The 24530-nt window shown below is 32.6% G+C and overlaps 1 protein-coding gene across 2 annotated transcripts in view; it reads right to left on the bottom strand.

Moving 5' to 3' along the window:
* The window catches only part of SCLT1 (sodium channel and clathrin linker 1), a 213158-nt gene that overhangs the window by 166053 nt on the left and 22575 nt on the right, over positions 1–24530 (bottom strand). For both annotated transcript variants that reach the window (XM_044681171.1, XM_044681172.1), the window contains exons 2-5: positions 21499–21566; positions 17030–17088; positions 15518–15590; positions 9340–9395 (exon numbers count right to left, since the gene is read on the bottom strand). In XM_044681171.1, the coding sequence (XP_044537106.1) occupies positions 9340–9395; positions 15518–15590; positions 17030–17088; positions 21499–21566 (256 nt within the window). The remainder of the gene's footprint in view (positions 1–9339; positions 9396–15517; positions 15591–17029; positions 17089–21498; positions 21567–24530) is intronic.

Raw genomic sequence — 24530 nt, 5'->3', positions numbered from 1 at the left:
TAAGATAAAAGAAAATCACATTTTCTATAAAAACTCTGAAAACAACATCATTAATCATTAAAGATTAATTTCACATAAAATATTTATGCTTATAAAAGTGAAAATCTAAAGTAAAAATACCACAGATTTCAGTGACTGATATGTGAGGAAGTTGGGTAACAGGATTATTATATGAAGAATAAAGGTTTGGGGCAGTTATGTGGCTCAATGAATAGAGAGTCAAGCCTAGAGATGGGAGGTCCCAAGTTCAAATCTGGCATCAAACACTTTCTAGCTATGTGACCCTGCACTTAATGCCAATTGCCTAGCCCTTACTACTCTTTTTGTCTTGGAACTGATAATTGGTAATCAATTCTAAGATGGAAGATAAGGGTTTTAAAAAAGAGAGACTAAAGGAATAACTTCCTTCAAACTGTGATCACCACCCCTTTTATTTTAGGTTTTATTCTCAATGAAGCAGCTGTGGAAATTTTAGCCCTCCCCTAAAAAACAACAACAAAAACAGCAAACATTAAGTGTGCTTCTGCAAAAAAGTTTAATGTCTATAGAATCTTTGTCAGTGACCACCTTAGGGTATGAGCCTCGAAACAAAATCTCTAGATCAAAGAATATAGACATTTTTGCCACTTAATTTACATAACTCTAAATTGCTTTCCAAAACAGATTTACTAATTCACAGCTCTACCAACTTACCACCCATCTTTGAGTTGTTTAGATTGTCATTTCTCTAATTATTAGTGATTTGAAACATTTCTTTCACAAAGCTATTAATAGTTTTCAATTCTTCTTTTGGGTCCTGCTTCTTCTTATCTGGTCACCATTTTCTACTGGGAAATGGCTTTTGTCCTTATATAATTCCAATAATTGTCCCTATATCTTAGAAACTAAATCCATATCCTAGAAATTTGACAGTCTTTTTTTTTCTCTCACAGATATCCATTTCCAAACTTATCCCAAATGCATTAATTTGTACAAAGGCTTTCCAAAGTTGTGCAATCAAAATTATCTTCTTTATCTTTTGTTATTATTCTATTCCTTGTTTGGTTAAGAATTCATCTTTTACTTACAACTGTGAAAAATATTTGAGGTGCTTCTTATTTTTTTTCCTGTGATTTTAATATTTAGGCAAGTATATCCATTTTGAATTTATTATAGAATATCTTGTATTACAGAATATTTTTATTTGGTCAAAGCCTAATTTCTGCCAGACCACTTTCCAGTGTTCTCAACAGTTTTCATCAAATAGGGAGTTTTTCCTCCTTAATCTGTTTTCAGACTTATCAACCCTTGTTATTGAATATCATTATTTATGATTATCTTTTGATTTGTTCCATTCCAAATGAATCTGTTGATTGTTGCTTTATGATATAGTTTGAGATCCAGAAGTATTATTACCTCTTTTATTCCTATCTTTTTTCAGTATTCCCCTTGACATTTTTAGATCTTTTATTGAAATGAAATTTTAAATTATCATATCTATTTCTACAAAATATCCCTTCCTATTTTAATTTATATAGAATTAAGACTAAAATTTACTTTTAACAGTATTATCATGTTTACTGTATGGGCAAAACCTAGCACCAAGCACTGAATATTTGTCCATTAATTAAAGTTCTTTATTTCTTTAGGGAGAATTTTATAACAAGCTATGCAAATGCATGTGCTCTGGTAGCCTGATTCCCAAATATTTGATGCTTTTTGTAATTATTTTGAATAAGAATTCCTTTCCTATTGTCTTCTCTTTGATGTAACTATATAGTATATAGAAATGCTGTTATAATTTGTAGATTCATTTTGTGGTCAAAAAGCTTTATTGATATTACTAATTGTCTCAATAAGTTTCTTCACTAATTCTATAGGATTTTTGAAGTAAACTATCATGCCATTAGCAAATAAATACAATTTTGGTTTCTGTTTGCCTTAATTTACCTTCATTCCTGTAATTGTTTCTTATACATTGTTGCAGTTGCTAGCATTTCTATATGGAGGACATCTTGCTTTACTCTGTCATATATTGAGAAAGCTTCTAGTGTAACTCCATTGCACATGATGCCTTTTTTTCCCAGATAAAAACGGTTTATTATTTTGGAAAACACCTCCATTAAAGCAAATCATCAATTTCAGTTGCAAACTATGGCATCAGAAAATTGCTTGGGCACCAAGAGGTTAAGCAACTTGCCCAGGTTTATACATTCATTATGTTAAAGATGGAATATGGACACCCAGGTTTTCCTAACTCTTAAGGCTATGTATCTGTTCATTAAGTATTAATGTCATATGTGCATTTAAAAAAATTCTCATTTGTGAGAAATGCACATTCTCTTCTGTATATTCTTTAAAAATGTTTCATTTTTCTGGCATCACAATTGTTGCTCAGTTTTATATGAATTCCATAATTAACCAAGAGGGAAAAAAATCCTTTTAACAAACAAAAACTCTTTTAAAAAAACTCTTAAAATCAAGCAAAATGAACACACACCGTGGTCACAACCAAAAATTTCTTGTGTTCATCTCCACTGACAGAAAGTGCATATACTATGCTTCACTATTCTTTAATGATTAATGATGTTGATTTACAGAGTTTTTATAGTAAATGTGATTTTCTCTCATCTTAGGCCATTATGGTCAGTTACACTGATCAGAGTTCTTGAGTCTTTCAAAGTTGTTTTTCTTTAAAATGTTATCCTTGTGAGGGGCAGCTGGGTAGCTCAGTGGATTGAGAGCCAGATCTAGAGATGGGAGGTCCTAGGTTCAAATCTAGCCTCAGACTTCCCAACTGTGTGACCCTGGGCAAGTCACTTGACCCCCCATTGCCTAGCCCTAGCCCTTACCACTCTTCTGCCTTGGAACCAATACACAGTATTGACTCCAAGACAGAAGGTAAGAATTTTAAAAAATAAAATGTTATCCTTGAATATTCTCTTGATTTTTGCATACTTTGCCTCATATCACTTCATACTACCCAGGTTTGTCATTTCATATGTTCCAATAATATTCAATTACATTGAAGAAGTGATGTGAGACATCCCCATGGATACTAGTTATTTGCTTTTCTTCCCCCCACCTTCAGGTTAAGGGAATTGGTTTTGCTTATTATTGCTTTCCTAGTAATATCTATATTATAAAAACCCTTTCCTCCCATACCCCCTTGTTTCTCTTTTGAGTTTGACGTATTTTAATAACTATTTGTACTCAACCCCCCCGTGTCAGTTTCAATAAGAGTGAGGTTAGTCTAGTAATGTCTACTCTCCCTGTCCCTTCCATATTTGTATATTCTTATGTACTAATTTATGAGAAATATCAAGTTTTACTTTATTCTTCATCCTTTCTATACAAATGTATTTCTATTGCCTTTCCTTATGTTTCCCCTTTTCAGATCCTCAGAATAGGACCAATATACCGTGAAGGACCTCTTTTTTCCTTATTTAAGTCCTTCAACACCCTTTGAAGACATTAAGATTCTTAAAAGGACACATTTCATCCCTCCAATTAAAATGCAAGCACTACATTATTGTGCAATCTCTTCAAATTGCTAAATAAATCTTGACTTTACTATCTTTTATTTCAGAATTCCTAATTAGTTTTGGTCTTTTCATCAGGAATAATGAAAGCTGTTTGTTCCATTAAAAGTCCAATTTTTTTCCCCCTTTAGGATTCAATTCAGCTTTTCAGGATAAGTTTTTCTTGGACATAAAGCTAATTCTTTTTTTTGCCTTTTGGCATACTGCATCCCAAAATTCCCTCCTATTTATATTAGAAGCCTTCCAGTCTTGTGTAATCCTCACTGTAGTCCCTTGGTACTTGAACTACTTTCTGGATATTTTCAGTATTATTGCTTATATGTAGGTACTCAGAATTTTAGCCATGACATTCCTTTTTAGAGTTTCTTTCAACAAATGATAGACTGATTCTTTCTGTCTTTACTTTGTCCTCTGATTCTAACAGATTTGGGAGGATTTTATTTATTTCTTGAAATAGACTGTTATTTTTTAATCAAGCTTTTCAGAGAATCTAATGATTCTAAAAGTATTTCTCCTTGACCTATTTTCCAGGTCAATTGCTTTTATATCAATTACTAAATTTTCCTTTGGATTTCCCCCCCTAAAATTGTTATTTTTTTCTACTATGGCTTGCTGTCTCATGGAGTAAGTGATTCTTTTGGTCTATTCATGGAGTTCATTACTTGGGTAAGGTTTAACACTTTTTCTTATGAGCTGTACTATTTTCCTTCTAAAATTTTCCTCAAGAGCTTTTATTCCATTTTTTAGCTCTTGCTTCATTTCTTCTAGAAATTTATATATTCCTTATGGAAAATATATTTTCTCTTTTGAGTCTCTACTTGGAGTAGTTATACTTAATTTTTCCTTCTTTTGGGGAGGGACAGGAAACTTAGATTTGCAATAATTAGTTTGTTTCTTGGTGTTTTCTCTGACATTCATCCTTATAGCATTACTTCCTAAATTCAGGTTTCTGTTGTGCTTTTTTGGGTGAGTGGTCAGCCCTGGTTGGTCTTGCTAGGTGTCATGGGGGTTCCTATCTTAACCTACATTTCCTGACATTAAGACTTCCTGATCTCTTCGATTCATAGTTTTGAATCTTCATGGTCCTCTCTGGCATCTCCTGATAGAGTACTTTAGAGTCCCTGGTTCTGGCATGTCCTGATCTGAGCTCTGCAATACAGTACAATGGGCACTCAAGCTGTCCACTGCAAATCTAGGGATTTCTGACAACCTCAAGACTTTCTTCAAGGAAGTAGTCTGCTTTTGCTGCTTCCAGGCACAGAGTCTTATAGACCCTATGTATCTTTGGCGACCTAAATTTAAGCTTCAAGTTTTTCCTTTGTTAGTACTGGTGAATCACTTTTCCTATTGCTTTCAAGGTTCTGGCTGATCTCTTATGCAGTTCTTGTGTGGGAGAAGTTATTTCCTCTAGTTTCTCATTCGAGTTTCTTTTCATTATTAGAAAATTTTAGGGTTTTGCTAGAGAAGATATGTGGCAACTAGATGGTCTCTGCCCTGGTCAAGTAGACATGTTGCTACTTATTTTCCACTAGCTCTCAGATACATAAACTATAATAACATAATTTAAGATATTTTCTGAATTTAAATCCAAAATATATTTTACTTTAAGAATAACTTTCAAATACTAACCAAATATGAGGAGCTAATGCCAATTTTAGCTTGTTACATACCTCTACCAGAACTTATGGCATTGGCCAATTAATGTGACAAGTCTCTAATATTGACAATAGCAATAATCTTTATTTTAGCCACAAAGCAAAATTCAATAAACAATTTCTATGAAGTCAAGGTTCAATGTTATTTTGACAAAAAATCCTATTAAATAAGTATATATCTCAACCATTGATTTTTTTCATGCCTAATGGCATGAGATTTTTCTCAGGTTATTGAAGGAAAAAAATAACAATTAGAAATTCAATGGAAAATATTATTTTTTTCCTACTATTACCAAATAATATTTTCTTTATTTTGGTCACATTATAAAAGAAACTTATATCATATGGTTAAGTCAAATTCAAGGGGGGCAGCTAGGTGGCTCAGTGGATTGAGAGCCAGGTCCAGAGATGGGAGGTCCTGGGTTCAAATCTGACCTCAAACACCTCCTAGCTATGTGACCCTGGGCAAGTCACTTAACCCCCATTACTTAGTCCTAGCCCTTACCACTCTTCTGCCTTGGCAGAAGGTAAGGGTTTAAAAAAAATCAAATTCAAGTTTATGCTTTTCATGTACACATTTTAAAATATTATCTCTAGTTGTCATATCATTAGATTTCATAATAATTTGTACTAACATGCAGAAATGGAAAAATTACATACTAGAATTTAAAAAAATAGGTGCTTATACATGTCTCTTTCTATAACATTGTCTTAACAAGGTGAACATTATTCAAAAATAAGTGGTAATAACTGCTTTAAAATAATTTCATATTGACAAAGTAAGTCGCTACATTTTTTTAAACCTTTTCTTTCTGACTTAGAATCCTAAATGACTTGCCCTGCGAGTGTCTGAGTTGCAAAGTATCTGAGGACATATTTGAACCCAGGACCTCTTATCTCTAGGCCTGGCTGTCAATCCACAAAGTCACCTAGCTGCCCCCTGCTACATTCTTTAGACTAGTTATTTTGATTCACCACCAAACACAGTGCCTTTCCCATACTATAGTACTGTGTAAAACATCTATTGACTGAAATATGAACCAAGATTAAAAAAGACAAAAAATAACAACAAACTGATAATCAGTTATAAAAATGTTTTAATAGGTATCAGATACAACAGCTTTTATTATAATACTGTTTTTATTTTTAAAAACAAATTTTATTTTCATTTAACCAGCATTTATTTTCCCTACCTCTCACCTTCCCCCTCACTGAAAAAAGAATATAATATAGTTATAATACAATAATAAATATACTCAAAAAATTCCTATATTGAACATGACCTGAATGTCTTAGTATGTATCTACTAAAATATGTTTTTGTGATGAAAACAATATTATAACTACATATAGATGACTAAATGTAAAGTATAACTTATTTACTGTCTAATGTATTTTTCTATTGATGAAACATATGCCAGAGTAGTTACAATCAAGCTGTTTGAAGGAAATATTTTCTTATAAAGATACCTTTAACATAGACCACATACAATTACTTATAAGTAATCATATTGTGGATCATCCAAAGGATAATTTATATTAAATCTTCCTTTACTGTTTAAAGGTTTTCATTTATAATCTAATTGGACTGGTATTTGGGATTACACATATTCTTAGAAACACTTTATCTGATCAAAATAGTTGAAATCTCACAAAAGCCCAATAAAGCAGAACAAAAGTGAATAACCTTCCAGTTCCTCTTGAGCAGACATTATTTGTTTTTAGTGAAATCCTAGATGCATAGGACTCCTATATTCAAATATAAGTCCAAAATGCATTCCAAAGTCAAATGTCTGAATTGTCTGCTATCACATTATTTCCTCTATATATTAGTACTATTCTCCACTTTAAAAAATTGATGGTGTGTGTGACTACATAGAGGAATATATTTATGTGTATATGTGTGATACATATTTATACATGTGTATATATATATATATACACACACACACACACACACACACACACACACACATACATATGATTTTTCCTGGTCATTTCCCCCTTTTATTTCTTGTTAGTTATCCCTGATTCTTGCTTCCGTATTAAAGGTTGGATGATGATCTGATGACTTGTTGAGCAATAGATAAAGAACAATTTAAAAAAAATGACATAGGCATCCCTGTTATGACTGCTGAGTAGTAGAGATACAATAATTGCAATCTAATCAAAACTGATTTGCATTAAACTTAGAAACTTACTTTTCTTTTTTTCCTAATAGATAAAGAGGGGGACCTGAAATAAGGGCTAGATGTCAAAAGAGAGAAAATAATATCTTTACAAAACATACAAATTATTAACTCCAAATTCTCAAGGGAAGACTTTTATATATATTTATATACTAGGCCAGAAAGGAAAAACAGAATCATAGATAAATAAAAAAAGAAAGGATCCCAGAATATAGAGCAATTTCTTTCCTCACAATGAGTAAAAATTCAAGTAGTAATCTTCATCAAGAAGAACCTAAGTTCTTGAAGTAAAAGCCAACTCATGAAGTAAAAGCAAAAAGTTGTATAAGAACTTTGTTATTGGAGAAAACAGTAAATATGAAATTTAAAGGAATGTAAAATTAAAAAGTTACTGACTGAATTTCTAGGAACATTAATAGTGAATTATGAGGCATCTCAAAATAGGGATAGGGAGGGAGAAAAGTCTATTGGAAATTTAAGAAAAGAAGACAATGGAGATATAAAAATGCAGAGAATAAACAAAAATGTAGACAGACTGAATAATTTTAAAATAGGTAATTCAGCTCAGTGTTTCTCAAACTACTTGGACTACTGGCTACTTAGGGGGCAGATGAATTAATGACTAAAAAAAATGAGAATTATAAATGAAAATACATTTTTAAAAATCCCTGATTCCACTATTTCTAGAAAAATTAACAGTTTACAGATATGAAACTGTCTAAAAAAGGGAGAGAGGGAGGTAGAGAAGAGAGGGAAATTACAGACTATTGGACAAAAGGCAGAAGATAATAAAACAATACCAAGGGGACAATTTAAAAAAACATATAAACAGAGTTTTTCAGTTAGATGAAATAATAAAAATCATCTAGCCCAATGTTTCCCAAATTGGTCTACCCATAGGCCACTCAAGAGTAAGTACATTAATTTTGGTCAAAGATATGCTAAGAACGGAAAACAGGGATTTATAAATGTAAATTACAGGTCAGAGGTCAGTGACATAATGTTTTCCTTTTCTTCATAATGTCTCAAGAACTTTTCTTTTTTTTAGGGGTTAGGGGAACTTAATGGGAGGAACTTATGACTATGTATATGTGAAGACAGAAGGGAATCAGTACACTGAGATTGGGGAGTATTTGAATATATCCACATTGAAATGGGAAGTGGAGCTAGGAACTATCTTGTCCTCAACTATACACCTTCACTTAAAAGGATGTTAACCCCTTTAGACCTGAGATGAGAGCTAAGAGCCAATAAGATACCAATAACTTACAACAATAACTCTTAGATCAGAAGGTCCTTTTTCCTAAAAGAAGGGTAGCATTCCAAAATGACTCATTAACACAGAGATTCTTATCTGATCCCCAGTCATATCTCAAAAAATATGAATGTTGGCAGAACATAGTAAAAACTTCTTATTTATTCCTTCTCTATCATTTTACTAGCTATTATCTTAATTAGTTAGTTCTACTAACGTCCTACTCCAGTGTCTCATCTTGGTACAAAAGTGAAATTCAGCTCTCTAAGGTAATGCCAGAGGGAATGCAAGCTGAAAGGTTTTGAATATGGGCCTAAAAATGAACTGCACGTCTGTAGTTTGTGCTAATATAGATGTTTTCAGAAATATGAATTACTATGCTGGTTGCAATGAGATGAATTTATGGTGGTTTCAAAGGGCTGAGATTAATGTTTTTGAATTTCAAAATGCAGAAACACCCTGGAAATGGCAAATACTAGTTTAAAAAATGTCAATAAATTTTCACTTAACAGAACTACAATGTTATTGATTCTTCAACATGAAAGGAATATACATTTCACTGTATTCAATATTCAATACTCTTATTCCTTAGTAGTTTGGACTATCCATATAAGTCTTAATAATATCTACGTAGGTAGTCTGTGAATAAAATAGTGTATTACAACATGGGATAATAATGTTAATAAAGAACAAAAGAATGTGATGTGACAATTAATTTACCTTTCATTTTCCTTAGTGATGTTTTCAAGTTGTAGTTTCATCTCACCAACCTGTGTCTGAGAAAAAACACGAACAGAAAAATCAAATTCTACGATTATGATTATAATACCATTAAATAGTCAGAGCATATAGGAATAAATAGATGCAATAGTGTCTACTGATATGAGAGGAATATTTTCTTATTTTTAATTACCCTGTCAGAGATAAATATTTTATATAATGTATGCAATAAATTTGAAAATTTATTTATAGTAATATACATGAAGGACAAACGCATCTGGTAATGTTTTATATACTTCACAAATATTTATTTACATGTCCTTCTTATAACTCAAATGATATTGAAAACCATCCCTGACATATAAAAGATATGATATGATAAGCTTCTTTGGAGTGTCTATATGATTCAATAAAATTTTTTTGGCCATTTTAGGATTAAGATCAGATATATTCTTATTATCTCAAGAACATGAATAGGAGTTGAAAATGAGGTAAAGACTGTGGTCTATTTCAGTCTAGGAAGGCAGTTCAGAAACAAATAAGGTTGGCCACATGTGAATCGACATGCTAACATATGGGCATCCAAGTGGCACAGTGAATTGAGTGCTGGTCTAGAGTAAGGAAGATTCATCTTCCCAAGTTCAAATCTGGCCTCAGAATTTTACTGGCTGTGTAACCCGAGGCAAGTCACTTAACACTGTTTGTTTCACTTTCTTTATCTGTGAAATAAGCTGGAGAAGGAAACAGCAAACCACTCTAGTATCTTTGCCCAAGAAACTCCAAATAGGGTCACAAAGAGTCAGACACAACTGAAACAATTTAATACCAACAACAAAATATGTTAACAGCTTCCCTAAATAGCCTCTAACTCAACAGAGCCAGCATGGGTATAAATAAGAACTTACATAGTAGCTACAGACAAAAGCAAGTCTCCACACCCATCTTAATTCAGTTTTTATTCACAGTATATAGGTAAAATGGTACAAAAATCCAACATGAATCTAATCTGAAGAGTGAATATATAATCTCAACTAGTAATTTTTATTCTGTTGCCTACCCAAAGTTATGATAATTTAAAAATATACATTAGGAAGGTAGATAAAATATCAATATAGTCACATGTATCCCATAATAGTGGAAGTGATTCCCTCAGTCTTCATAATATGAATCCCGTTTTTCTTATATTAACATTTATATGCAGGCAATAGCCTTTATCTCCTTTTAGAGACACATTATTTTATAGAAGTGAGCCAGGGAGAAATTAAAAGGGCTAATTCTCCTAAGCATTGAGAACTCCAAGGGCATCTTTTCTTTGAAGCTGTGTTGTTTGATTATTCTGAGGAATAACAATGAAACACCCTTATCATTACATACCCTAGAAAAGGAATGGCAGTAGCAGCAAACCCATATGATGCAATCAAATTTAGGAAGCTAGAAAATGTTGTGAAGAGGGAAGCTAAATACTTAACAAAAGCAGATTTTATATATATATATATATATATATATATATACATATATATACACACATATACATACATATGACTCATTAAAAAGGTATAGATGTTAGTATCTATCTATACCAAGACTTTCTATACCTTACAAATCTAGATAATCTATTAACTACATTAGGTACTTAAGAATTTATACTTAGTCAAGAAAGTAACCACTCTCAGCTATTTGACAAAAACTTATGGGAAAATTGTAAAACAATATGGGAGAGATTGATTCTAGATCAACATCTCATACCCTATACCAAGATAAATTCTGAATGGGTGAATGACTTGAATATAAAGAAGGAAACTATAAGTAAATTAGATGAGCACAGAATAGTATATTTGTCAGATCTTTGGGAAAGATTTTAAAACCAAGCAAGAGAAAAAATTACAAAATGTAAAATAAATAATTTTGATTACATTAAACTAAAAAAGTTTTTCAACAAACAAAACTAATGCTACCAAAATTAGAAGGGAAGCAGCAAATTGGGAAAAAAAATCTTTATAACAAAAAACTCTGACAAAGGTCTAATTACTCAAATATATAAGGAACTAAATCAATTGTACAAAAAAATCAAGGCATTCCCCAGTTGATAAATGGGCAAGGGACATGAACAGGCAATTTTCAGATAAAGAAATCAAAACTATCAATAAACACATGAAAAAGTGTTCTAAAACTCTTATAATTAGAGAAATGCAAATAAAAACAACTCTGAGGTATCACCTCACACCTATCAGATTAGCTAACATGACAGCAAAGGAAAGTGCTGAATGTTGGAGGGGATGTGGCAAAATTGAGACATTAATGCATTGCTTGTGGAGTTGTGAATTGATCCAACCATTCTGGATGGCAATTTGGAACTATGTCCAAAGGACTTTAAAAGACTATCTGCCTTTTGATCCAGCCACAGCACTGCTTGGTTTATACCCCAAAGAGATAATAAGGAAAAAGACTTGTACAAAAATATTTATAGCCACCCTTTTTGTGGTGGCAAAAAAAATTGGAAAATGAGGGAATGTCCTTCAATTGGGGAATGGCTGAACAAATTGTGGTATCTGTTGGTGATGCAATACTATTGTGCTCAAAGGAATAATGAACTGGAGGAATTCCATGTGAATTGGAATGACCTCCAGGAATTGATGCAGAGTGAAAGGAGTAGATCCAGGAGAACAGTGTACACAGAGACTGATACATTGTGGTACAGTTGAACATTAATGGACTTCTCTACTAGCAGCAATGTAAGGATCCAGAGCAAGGCTGAGGGACTTATGAGAAAGAAAATTAGCCACATTCAGAGGAAGAACTATGGGAGTAGAAACACAGAAGAAAAAAAACTAATTGAACACATGGGCTGATGGGGTTATTATTGGGAATGTAGACACTAAATGATAACTCTAGTCCAATTATCATATGGAATTAGGTCTTAATCAATGATATGAGTAAAACCCAATGGAACTGTGCATCAGCTCCAGGGGATAAGGGGTTTGGGGCAGAGGGAAAGAACATGAAACATGTAACTATGGTGAAATATTCAAAATAAAAATTTAAATAAAAAAAAAGAATTTGGGAACATTGGGAACTGGCTATTAGAAAGCCAGTTGCCTTCAAAGAGTTTAAGTTCTACTGATGAGGAATAGCATGAAAAGATATGGGATTTTATCCAGTTAATTATATCATCCTTCCTGATTAGATTATCTCTGGTCTCTCAAAACACAAACAAGATGTTTCCCTATTATCTGAAGCAAGAGAAAAAAGTGGGATATCTTACTTGTGGCTTATATCAACCCTAATCATACCTACCACCTGCCCAAAGAGAAGATGTAATCTTTTCAGTGATTCCAACACAAGATGCTTCATTTGTCCTTTTTTATTCATACTAGAAATGTTGCTTTAAAAATATGTATTTCCCCAATTTACAGAAATCTCTCCTCTTCCCATCTCATCCTACCTCCACCACTAGAAGGAAAAAAACCAAATAAACAACAATAACAACAAAACATGCATAACAAAATATAACTGGGAAAAAACAATCCCACATTATCCATGTCCAAAAATGTATGTCTCACTTTATATTTCTAGTCCATCACTTCTTTGTCAGGAGGTACATAGCCATTCTAAATCACCAATCCTCTGGAATCATGGTTGTTCATTGCAATGAAAAGAGTTCTTATGTCTTTCAAAATTGTTCATTTTTATAATTTTATTGTTATACTATAAAGTTCTTGTCTAGGTTCTTCTCACTTCACTTTACTATCAGTTCAAAATGAATTTCAAGTGACATTAATTCTCCTTACTTCATCCTTTTTTGATTGAACTCAACTTCTAGTTATCAGAGATAATAGTCTCACCTCCATTTCTCCTTTTTTCTTCCCTACTATATGCTTCTATCCCATAACTTTCCTTTATCTAAGATCCTCAAAATATAAATAAAAATCATTCCCAAGACCTCTATCTTATTTGGTTCCCCCTATAACCCCTACCTATATCAATATTGGTTCTTGGAGAATTATATCATTCCTTTACCTTCCCTCTGCCTACAAACATTTCATCCTTATAAATTCTTTTCTGATTGTCTGCTTGTATTTACCTTTTTATTTTATTTTTATTCTAGTCTTTATATTTCAGTGTTTCTACTAAACTCTTGTCATTTCATTAGGAATTCTTAAAAATCCATTTCCCAGATCTTATATAATTATATTAAGCTTCACTAATTGTGAGGCAATATCTTTTAACCGTAGAAATATCTTATTCCATGTTCTCATGATAACCCCTAAAGTTTTTGTCATATTTACTAAGGTTCCTTAACTAGAAGAAATTTTTTCTGCTAGCTTGCAAGTTGTTTTTTTTTTCCCCTTTAACCTAGAAGATCTCAAATTTTGGCTCTGATAATCCTAATTTTCATTTTGGGATTTCTTTTCATGAGATATGACAAATGAATTTTTTATATCTTTACTTTGACTCCAGATCTGAGACATCTGAATCGTTTTCTTTCATGATTTCTTGAAATATAATATCCAGGTTCTTTTTGGTCATAGCCCTCAGATAGTCCAATGATTCTTAAATTAACTCTCCTTGATCTGTATCTGAGGTCATTTATTTCTGACAGAAGAAACTGTATTTTCTTCTATATTTTTATGCTTTTGGCTTTAAAATTTCTTGTGTCAAATGCATTAATGTCTCATGAAGTCATTAACTTATGTTTGGTCTATTTTAATTCTGAGAGATTATGTTACTTTGGTAAGTTTTGTACCTTTTGTGCCAAGCTGTTAATTCTCTTTCTAACTTTTTCTTCCATAGCTCTAGGTTCTTTTCTATTTTTTTTCCTCTACTGAACTCATTTTATTCATACCATTTTTCTTCATTAAAAAAAATTGCATCATTTCTTCTAGTAATTCTAATTAATCTAGTGGGAAAGTTTTTTTTTTGAGGCTTTGTTTGTAGGTGTTTTGAAATTATTCTCTTCCAGATTTGTCTATCCTCACAGTGGCTCTTTTCAGTTTCTTTTTTCTCCATTTATTCATGATTCCAGTGAATCTGCTCTAGACAACCAATTGTCAGCTGTATGCTCTTCTAGGGCTGTCATTGGTCTTTAAGCCTAAAGGAGACCCCTCAGTGCTGCTTTACTGGGTAGGGCTCTAAATCCAAGATCTGTTCTGGGTGACCTCCTAATGGGAGTTCTATTCACTGAGATTGCCAGCTGGGGTTGGGAATGAGAAAATCACCTCTGAGCTTCTTTCTACTGTCCTACCTCAGAGTTCTGGGCGCCAAGATCCCAATATATTACATAGTTTGTGTACAAGATCCTTGCCTGAATATCTAATTTGTGATCTTTAACTGGAAAGATAACTTACTTTAGTTTCTCCTTTGAATTCCCAATAACTATTAGGGTCAGTGGTCTTCTTAAGTAAGGGTCAGTGGTCTTCTTAAGTAATTTTGGAAGGAACATGGACATATTGCTTCCTTCTATTCCATTTTGGCTAGTTTTTCCAGGTTCATATAATGTTTCATGAACTCATATTTAACATTTTATTGGGATGACTTTTTGTTACTGCCAGAATAGTGATGCTAACACTGGGGATTTCCATTACTTTGCCATGCTCATGCTCTAAGAGTAATTATCTGTAGAACCAAGGAACTTTAAGTTACTAAAACCACCACAAGATGAAACTGGTACAGCTGTTGCTTCTGAAAAAACTTAAGTTAAATCCAAATTCTGATAAACTGAAAAAGTGCCCAGCATATGTGATGACACCACCTTTCTAGTAGTAGTGATAATTTTGGTAAATGCCATCAAATAGGGACATATAAGAAAATAGACATGCAATAATTATTTGTTGATCTGGCCTAAATGCTGAGTAGTTTTCAGGAGCCTAAACACAATAGCTTGTTTTTAGGTCCATTAAAAAACTGTGGCATTTATTTCCCCAAGCATAATGCAACTAGTGACGCAAGAGGTAGTCTATTAGTATATTAATTTAGGATGAAAAAATTACTTAATGTTAATCCTAAAAAAAAAGCCCTAATATGTATTGACAATTGAAAACTGAACTATATGAAAGCTAAATACTTTCTATTAAGACTGATAAAAACTGATAAAAACAAACAAACAAGGTAGTTTATTTGTTTTCTTTTTTCACCCAGAAAAATAAATATTTTAGAAATTTTTACAAATGTGAATTCATACCTGATAATATTTCAGTTGTCTATTCAATTCTTCTAGACGTTTATCATATTCAGCAATAAGAGGAGCTAAAAAGCTAAAAATAAAATAATTATTATTATGATTTATTTTGGTCAGTGAGTCAATCAGAAAGAATTCATAAATATACCCACATTGTGTCAGAAACTGTGCAAAGTGCTAAGAATACAAAGAAAAGCAGGACAGTCCCTGTCCTTAAGAAATTCACAAACTAATGGAAGAGAAAAAAACACACATATGTACAAACTAATGGAAGAGAAAAAACACACATGTGTACGAACAAGCTATATACAGAATAAAAGGAAAATAATTAACTGAGGAAAGGCACTTTAATTAAAAGGAATTGGGAAAAGCTTCCTATTGAAGAGGGAATATTAACTGGGACTTGAAGGAAGCTAGGAAAGCTGGGAGGCAGATGAGGGGAGAGAGCATTTCAGGTGGGGACCAGAGCTAAGAGATGGAATGTTTTGTTCACTTACAGTATTAATGAACTGAAAAGTATATGGAGGCCAGGAGGTGCAGGGTTGCAGGGTGCAGGAGGGGTGTTGTAAAATGGGCAAGTAGAAAGGTTTTTATGTGAGAAAATTATGTTACAAAGGGCTTTAAATACGAAAAAGAGTAATGGGTAACATAGTTGGATCTACATTTTAGGAAAATCACTTTGGCAACTTTTTGTTATAACAAAGAACAAAATAGGTGTCCATTAATGGAGAATGGCTGAACAAATTGTTTTAAACATGAATGTAATGAAATTTTAATTGTGTCATGAGAAATAATAAATATGATGAATTCAAAGAAATATATACTAAGAGATTCATTTTGAACTGATGCAGAATGAGATTGGTATGAATAGGACCAGGAGAATAATTTATACAATGAGCATAACAATAATATAAAGGGAAACAATTCTAAAACACCGCAGGATTCAGAATAAAGAAATGGCCAATCAGGACTTCGAAATAAAAACATCTCTTCCCTCTCCTTGAAAATGAAATGACATACTAGAGGTTCAAAACCAGCCATGCATTCTCATTCAGATATAGTTTTGCCTAACAAGATGTATTTGTTAATAAGGGATTTTTTTTTAAACCCTTACTTTCTGTCTTAGAATTTATATTGTGTATCGGTTCCAGTGCAGAAGAGCAGTAAGAGCTAGGTAATGGGAGCAAAGTGAATTGCCCAGAGTCACACAGCTCAGACATGTCTGAGGCCAGATCTGATCTCAAGACCTTCCATCTTTAGGTCTGGCTCTCAGTCTATTGAGCCACCTAGCTGCCCCTATAATAGAATGGTTCTATTTTCAGTGCAGGTAGAAGCTATGGGACTTGTGCCTATGGGTTGGTAGGTAGTAAAGTATACTTTATTCATTGAAATTAGTCTAACTGTAAGTGATTATTAAACAAGTTTGGATGCTTGTGTTGAAATTCAATAAAAAAAGGTTTCAACAAAACATTTTTAAAGGAAAAAAAAGCTTCCTTCTTGACAAATCAGTCTTACCTTCTATCAGCTATCGTGGTTTCTAATTCATTGTCCCCATCTCCTTGTAATACGGTTTTCTGGAACAGAGAAGTATGTATTTTTAAATGATAGAGCAAATCATACTACACAAAACTGGAATTACTTTAAAATTATATAACTATGTTAATAAAATAAAATAATCAAAACCATATTGTTATTATTAATAAATGCAGAAAAAGCTTTTATCAAGATACTACAAAAGTTTCTGCTAAAAATATTTTTTAAAATAGGAATATGCTTTGCCTTGATATATATAGTATCTATCTAAAAATAAGTCATTATTACAGATAATGGAGAAATAGTAAAAGCCTTTAAAAAAAGAAAAGGGAAAAGCAAGTATACATTACTATTATTTGATATAGTTCTAGAAATGCTAGATATAAAAATTGAAAGTATATTCAAAGAAGAAACAAAAGTATTGCTTTTGTTGATGATATGATGATAGTCTACTTAAAGAACCACAGATAATCAACTAAAATTCATTTGAACAATAAATCTATCAAAATATAAAACAAATTCATATAAATCATCAGCCTTTCTATATATTATCAGGCATGAAGAACTATAAAGAGAAATTCTCCTCAAAATAGCTGCAGAATATGTGATATTTGAGATTCTACCTACCAAGGTAAACACAAGAACTATATAAATTGAAGAATAAAAGTCTTTACAAAAGTATAGACTCAAATAATTATAATAAGTAATTGTAATAAATAAAAGATCTTAATTGCTCATAGTTGATCCATGACAATATGAGGACAGAACTGCCTAAATGAATTTTTCTTGGGCAGTACCCTACCAATCAGATTACAAAAGTGTTACTTTAAAAGGTTAGAAAAAATAACAAAATGTAATTCCAGACACAAAAGATCAAGAATCTCAAAAGGAATAATAACAAAAAAGGAGCAAGGAAGGAGGTCAAGTAACACCAAATTTCAAGTTAAACTACAAAGCAGTAATCATAAAAATTATTTGGCATTGATAAAATCTGACAAGAAGGAAAGATTAAGTATCCAAGATCCAGAAGCAAATTAACATAATAGAAGAATGTCTGATAAACTCAAAGACCTGCAATTATTCTAGTAAGAACCTGTCATCAAAAATAGGTAGGGAAACTAGAAAACAGTTGGTAGAAATGAAATATAGACCAACATCTCGCACCATAGATCAAGATAAACTCCAAATGAATATAAGGGTGACATCATAACAAATTAAAAGAGCAAGAAAGAATTTCAAATCTATGGCGAGGGGAAGACTTTATGATCAAACAAAGCATCACAAGAGATCAAACAAAAATTTTTGATTATATAAAATTTAAAAGTTTTTGCAAAGACAAAATCAGTGCAGTTCAAATTAGAAGGGAAGAGTTAAATGGTGTGTAGGGAAATCTCATTAAGTTTCTGTAATTAAGATCTAATTTTTGAGGCAGATAACAAAATTATTCAAATTTATAAGAATTAAGAACAATTAAGAGCTAGGTGGCTCAATGGATAGAAAGCCAAGCCTGGAGAAAAGAGGTCCTGGGTTCAAACCTGTCCTCAGACACTTCCTAGCTATGTGATCCCAGGCAAATCACTTAACCCCAATTGCCTAGCCCTTTACTGCTCTTCTGCTGTAGAATCAATACACAATATTGATTCTAAGACAGAAAGTATGTGTTTTAAAAAAAAAAAGAATTATTCCTCAGTAGCCAAAGGAAATGAATATGCAGTTTTTAGATGAAGTCCAAACTATCAATTACCATGTGAAAAAAAAAAGTTACACACATTAATAATTAGTTAAATGAAAATTAAAGCAACTGGTACATTTGACAAAAAAATCATAAATGTCAGAGGGGCTGCAGGAAAACAGGAACATTAAGGCACTGTTGGTGGAGCTATGAATTAGTACAGTCATTCTGTTCTGTAAAACAATTTGGAATTTTGTCTCAAATGTGATGAAACTTCACATACTGTTTGGTCTAGCGATACTACTATAGACAAATAGGTCTATATGTCAAAGAGATAAGAGAAAGAGGAAAAGGATTCAAATGTATAAAATATTTGTAGCAATTCTTTTATGGTAGCAAAATGAAAACTAAAGGGGGCATCCATCAACTAGGGTTGATCAAATTATAGCATCTGAATAAAATAGAATACTATTTTGCTGTATTAAATATCATTTTCAGATAAAACTATTAAGTCAGTTTCAAATAAAACTGGGAAGATTTGTATGAACTTATATAGAGTGAAGTGAGTATAAATAGGAGGAGAACAATTTATGAAGATTTATACAACTCCAACTATATACCAAGTAGTGTGCTAAGTAACAAAGTCGCACAACTATTAGATATCTAAGACTGGATTTGGAATCAGATCTTCTAGCCTCCAGGACTAGTACTCTACTCACTTCATCATCTAACTGCAATAAATGGAGTGGAATGGAATATTATTGTGCTAAATAAGCAAGGATGAAAGATGATTTCAGAGAAAGCCAGGGAAACGATTTGTATGAACTGATGCAGAGTAAAGTAATCAGAACAAGGAGAACAAATTACACTATACTAAAAAAAATTTAAGAACAAGAACTGATCAACGCAATGATCACTTATGATTCCAGAGGACCAATGATGAAAAATGCTACCCACCACCTGACAAAGATGTGATGGATAAATACTTTTGGATAAGGGCAATATGAGATTTGTTTTACTTGATTATTTGTTACAAGTGTTTTTTTCTGGTTTTATTTTTTTTCCAGGTGGAAAATGAGAGGGAGAAAAAATAAATGCTTGATAAAGGGTTGGGGAGCAAGAAAAGGATTTATTAAACACTTCATGTGTACCAGGCACTATGTTAAGAACTGAAGAAACAAATAAAAAAGCAAAAAGGAATTATCATAAATTCTAATGGAGGCAAAATGTAAATAACTAGGTATTTATAAAATACATACATAGTAGACAAAGTTAATATGAAAAGGGAAGGTATTAGTACCAGAGGGAAGGAACCAAGAAAAGTCTCATGAAGAATTTGATTTGAGAAGAATATGAGTTGAGTCTTCAATGAAGCCAAGGAAAATAAGAGGCAGAGGTGAGACATCACAGGATTACAAGGATAGAGGACAGTCATTACAATTCTTGGAGATGGGAGGTAGAATATCCTGTTCAAGTAACTGCAAGTAGACTAGTATATATAGATCACAGAATATATAGAGGAGAATAAAGTATAAGAAAGCTAAAAATGTAATAAGAAGGCAAATTATGAAGAACTGTAAATGCCAAAAATAACTTTATATTTGATCCTGAAAGTAATAGACAGGTATCAGAGTTCAGTGAACAAGGTAGGGAATCACATAGTAAAAGCTACCCTTTAGGAAAAACACCTTGGTAAATGAATGGAGATGAGAAAAGATTTGTATGAAAGGGAGAGACTTGAGATAGACAGACCAGTTAGAAGACTATGGCAATAGTCTTGTATGATGAGGTAATCCAGGTAATATAGTACTCTAGGTAATAAGGGCCTAAACTAGGTTGTGGTTAAGGGATTAGAGAGAGTGGACATAAATAAGAGATATTGTGAAAGTAGAAACTAGATTCAGCAATAGACTGAATATACAGGATGAATACTAAGGTTCTAAGCTTAAACAGTAGGACAGTTTTGAAACTAACATATTAATTTATTATATTACTTAAAAGATAAATGAGCTTTACACAAAAGAAATGTATAATTGCATATATACTTCTCTTTTCTTCTTTTCACATGGAAATATTCATGTTTGTATAAGTTAATTGTTACCCAGAATTTAATGAAAAATTGGAAAAAAAAGAATCTAAGTTATGAAATTGCTAATTGTCATCAGTGGTGAAGGTTCTTAGTTACATTATCTTAGGTACTTTAGAAGGTTGGAATCATAGATCTAAACCAAAAGAAAAAACTTAATGCATAAAAGTTATATAAATTTTATTAATTTTAACTGAATTATTACATAATATAAGTTTCTTGAATTAGGACTCAAAGGATGGAATTTGACTGAGTAATTTAAAAACTTGTGGGGCAGTGAAGTGAAGCAGTAGAAAGAGTTCCAGAACTGGAGTAAAAAAGATCTGAATTCAAATTCAGTCTCAGACATTTAGTAACTATGTGACTCTGGGCAAGTTACTTATGCATATTTGCTTTAGATTCCTCATCTGTAAAATGAGCTGGAGAAGGAAATGGCAAACCACTCCTGTATCTTTGCCAAGAAAACCCCAAATGGCGTCACAAAGAATTAGACACAACTGAAACAACTGAACAACAAACTCTAAATTTCCTGTACATTAAAATTAAGGAGACTTCTAAAATAACATTTTTTTTCTTTCATATTTAAGGTAGTGTTCATTTCATAGTTTGCTGGGACCAAAAAAATCATTACATGGCAACCTGTCCTCCTGGTAATATATACTTAGATTATTATACTTTAAATAATTCACATACCTGTTCAAGTGAATATTTGGAAAGATTTTCCATTTGATATCTCCTAAGAGCTGCATTTAATCTTTGATCTGGAATAAAAAGAAAATTAGATTATTACTTAATTTATTCAATTTTCTTAAAAGAATTAAGAGTATAATCATAAGGTAAAGCATATATGGAAGTACTTTTGGTTTCCTTTGATTCTTTAAATGACCATTTTATCTCAAATTATATTCAAGGCAGTATAGTATAAAAATTATGGATTTAAATTATTCACCAGACAATTATGCAATACTTTATGTTTCAGAGCAACTGCTGGTGTGAATTAATAGAGAATCTCTTCACCTGTAGCTTCCTGTAACAATGAAATGACAGGTTCAGGAAAAAAACCAAACTAAAATGTTTTTTTAAAAATACTCAAATCACACAAGCCAGTTAAATATCCCATTGGAAAACTACTTTGTGCAAACTATTTCCCCTGCTTTCAACAAACTTCAATACTCAGTCTTCTTATTATACTTGCTTCTACAGTTTGATAATGGTTAAAAGCTACCTTCAAGTTTTTGATGGCAACCAACCAATTCTTAGCAGATCAGAAGATCCATTGGTAAGATTATACTATGGGAAATATTTTTTAAAGAATCCCTTTCTCCAAATATTCTGGAGCATTTAACTGAGTTTTAATCAAGCTAGGTGAAAGAAGCAAGGGAATAAATATAGTTGTGTCTACTTCAAAAGGTAGGGCTATAATTCAAGATGAAATAGTTAATTATGGAGAGATATTGTACTATTAATTTGCCTTTTTATAGAAGGTATCAGAATTCTAAGAAAAGTATACAGACGATTAAGCTATGTGATAAACATGTGATAAACAATGTGATAATTGTGCTTAAAATGTTTTTTCCCTGTAAATGTTCTTAGAGTGGACCAATTATTGCCAATATTCATTCAATAAACGTTTATTAAGTGTCTACACTGTACAAAGCACCACTAAAACTTCAGGAATATCAAGGAGAAAAGCAAGTCTTTGCCATTCTTACAAATTAATTAAGTAAAAAGACATGTGGAAAAATATTCTAAAAGACAAAACAGGTGTCAAATATGGCCCACAGACTGCATGTGAATTACAGAATTCCAGAGTGCAACCCAAAGCAGATTAAAATGTAATTGGGAAATATTTAACAAATAAACATACAATGAAACATTTTACAAATTAAATCAATATACTCATGTCCAGATTACTGGCTCCAATTCTTGTTTAAGTTTTACACCATTAAATTAGAATATGATAAGATAAAAGAGGGTTCAAGAAAAAGTGCTAGGCTAAGTGGATGGAAAGTCAGATCTGATGAGGAGAGGTCCTAGATTCAAATATGCATGAATGTAGGAAGTAGGTGGAGTAAGGACAATATCAGCTATTCAGTTTGGGTTAGCAAGAATAACACCTACTACACAAAGTAAAGTAAATAAAATAGGGCAGAAGAGTAGATTGGAGTCATATTCTGAAGGGTCTCAAATTCCAAGTTACAGAGTTTGTATTTTGAACTATAGGCAACAGAGATCATGGAAGGTTTTCAAACAGGAGTGTGATACAATCAGATCTATGCATTAGGAAGACTATTTTGGTAACTAGGGTCTAGAAAGGAGATAGCTTGAAGGTAAACAAGCCACTTAGGTTATTTAGGAGATGATAAGATCCTGAACTATGGGGGCTTACAGGTAAAATGACCCAGATTTTAATTCAGGTTCTACTACTAATTTGCTGTGTAGTTTTCAGCAAAGTTGCTGCTGACTCTTCCTCACTTTTCCTCATTCATAAAATTAAGGGAAGTGGACTAAATGCTTAAGGTTTTCCTCCACTTCTAACAGTGTGATTTTGAGAAAGATATTAGGTAAGACTTTGGCAAAAAAAATAAGACATGTCAAAAGATTTGTACTTATAAGTGAGGTTTCCATTAGGAAGTGGAGGGATAATGAAAAAAGAAAGAGAATTAGTAAAATCTTTGTTTCATCACTTCAAAAAAAAGATCAGTTTTCTTAGCAGACTTCTTTCTTATGTGAGATAAATAAGAGCCATAAAAGGGTATTCAATTTTTGTTTCTATCAATATTGCTTTTGGCCTACTATAATAATCTTTTTACTAAATTAACTGAATTATATTAATGCTTTGAAAATATTTCCACATGCTATACTTATTAGTGGTGTTAAGGGAGAAACCAGGGAAAGGTGCCTTAAACAGTAAATATGGATCCAGGTGGGTGTGTGGGAGACAGGAATGACAGGAAGGGGCCCAATAAGTAGGGAGACTGGGTTATAACGGCTGTTTGGATGTCTGTAACAGAAATGGCTATTGGCCTCCAACTGTCATCCAGCATCAACAAGTCAGAGCCTATGGAAGCTGATAAGTAAAGGCAAGAGTTTAATATCACATTTTAATCAGGGACAAACTAAGGTAAAGGATGGGAATAGGGTTTTTCTACACTAACAGACTATGGGCATACCACAGGGTCAAGGGAAAGGGACTTAACTACACTCTTCTAAGATCTAAGCAAGACAGGGCCCAAGGAAAGCAGTACTGGAGTCACAAGGGGAAAGTTCCTCCCACCCTGGTTCCAGCCAGGTTTGGTCAGCTTAGCTAAGGACCTGAGGATGGCTTTACTTGGGATCTCATGGCTAATCCAGGGATAGTTTCAGGATGCCAGGAGTCAATTCCACCAGAATAGATGATCCAAGGTATCCAGGTAGGGAGAGAAAGTTTGCAATGCTGTCCACCAGATCACAAACTACTCCCTACTTGGTGCTGCTCTGCAGGTTTGATGTCCTCTGCTATAAGCCTTCACCACTCTCTAGGATCCCAGGGAATCTGGATACAACTCCCCTAGCTCTGAGAACTCCCAGGGTCAGCCACAGTTTTTTGTCCCAATCCCCAGAGTCTCTCTCAGGCACAAGCCACTTCCTCCTTCCCCTGCATTCCATTCAGAATGTCCATGACCTCTAGCTAAGGCTTTTCCTAGCCCGCTTACACATCTACTTTTAAACTTATGCCTATTACA

This window comes from Gracilinanus agilis, chromosome 6 (genome assembly GCF_016433145.1).
Source record: "Gracilinanus agilis isolate LMUSP501 chromosome 6, AgileGrace, whole genome shotgun sequence".
NCBI classification, from domain to species: Eukaryota; Metazoa; Chordata; class Mammalia; order Didelphimorphia; family Didelphidae; genus Gracilinanus; species Gracilinanus agilis.
Note: the sequence above shows the minus strand (reverse complement) of the source record. Positions and strands in the feature narration are given on the sequence as shown.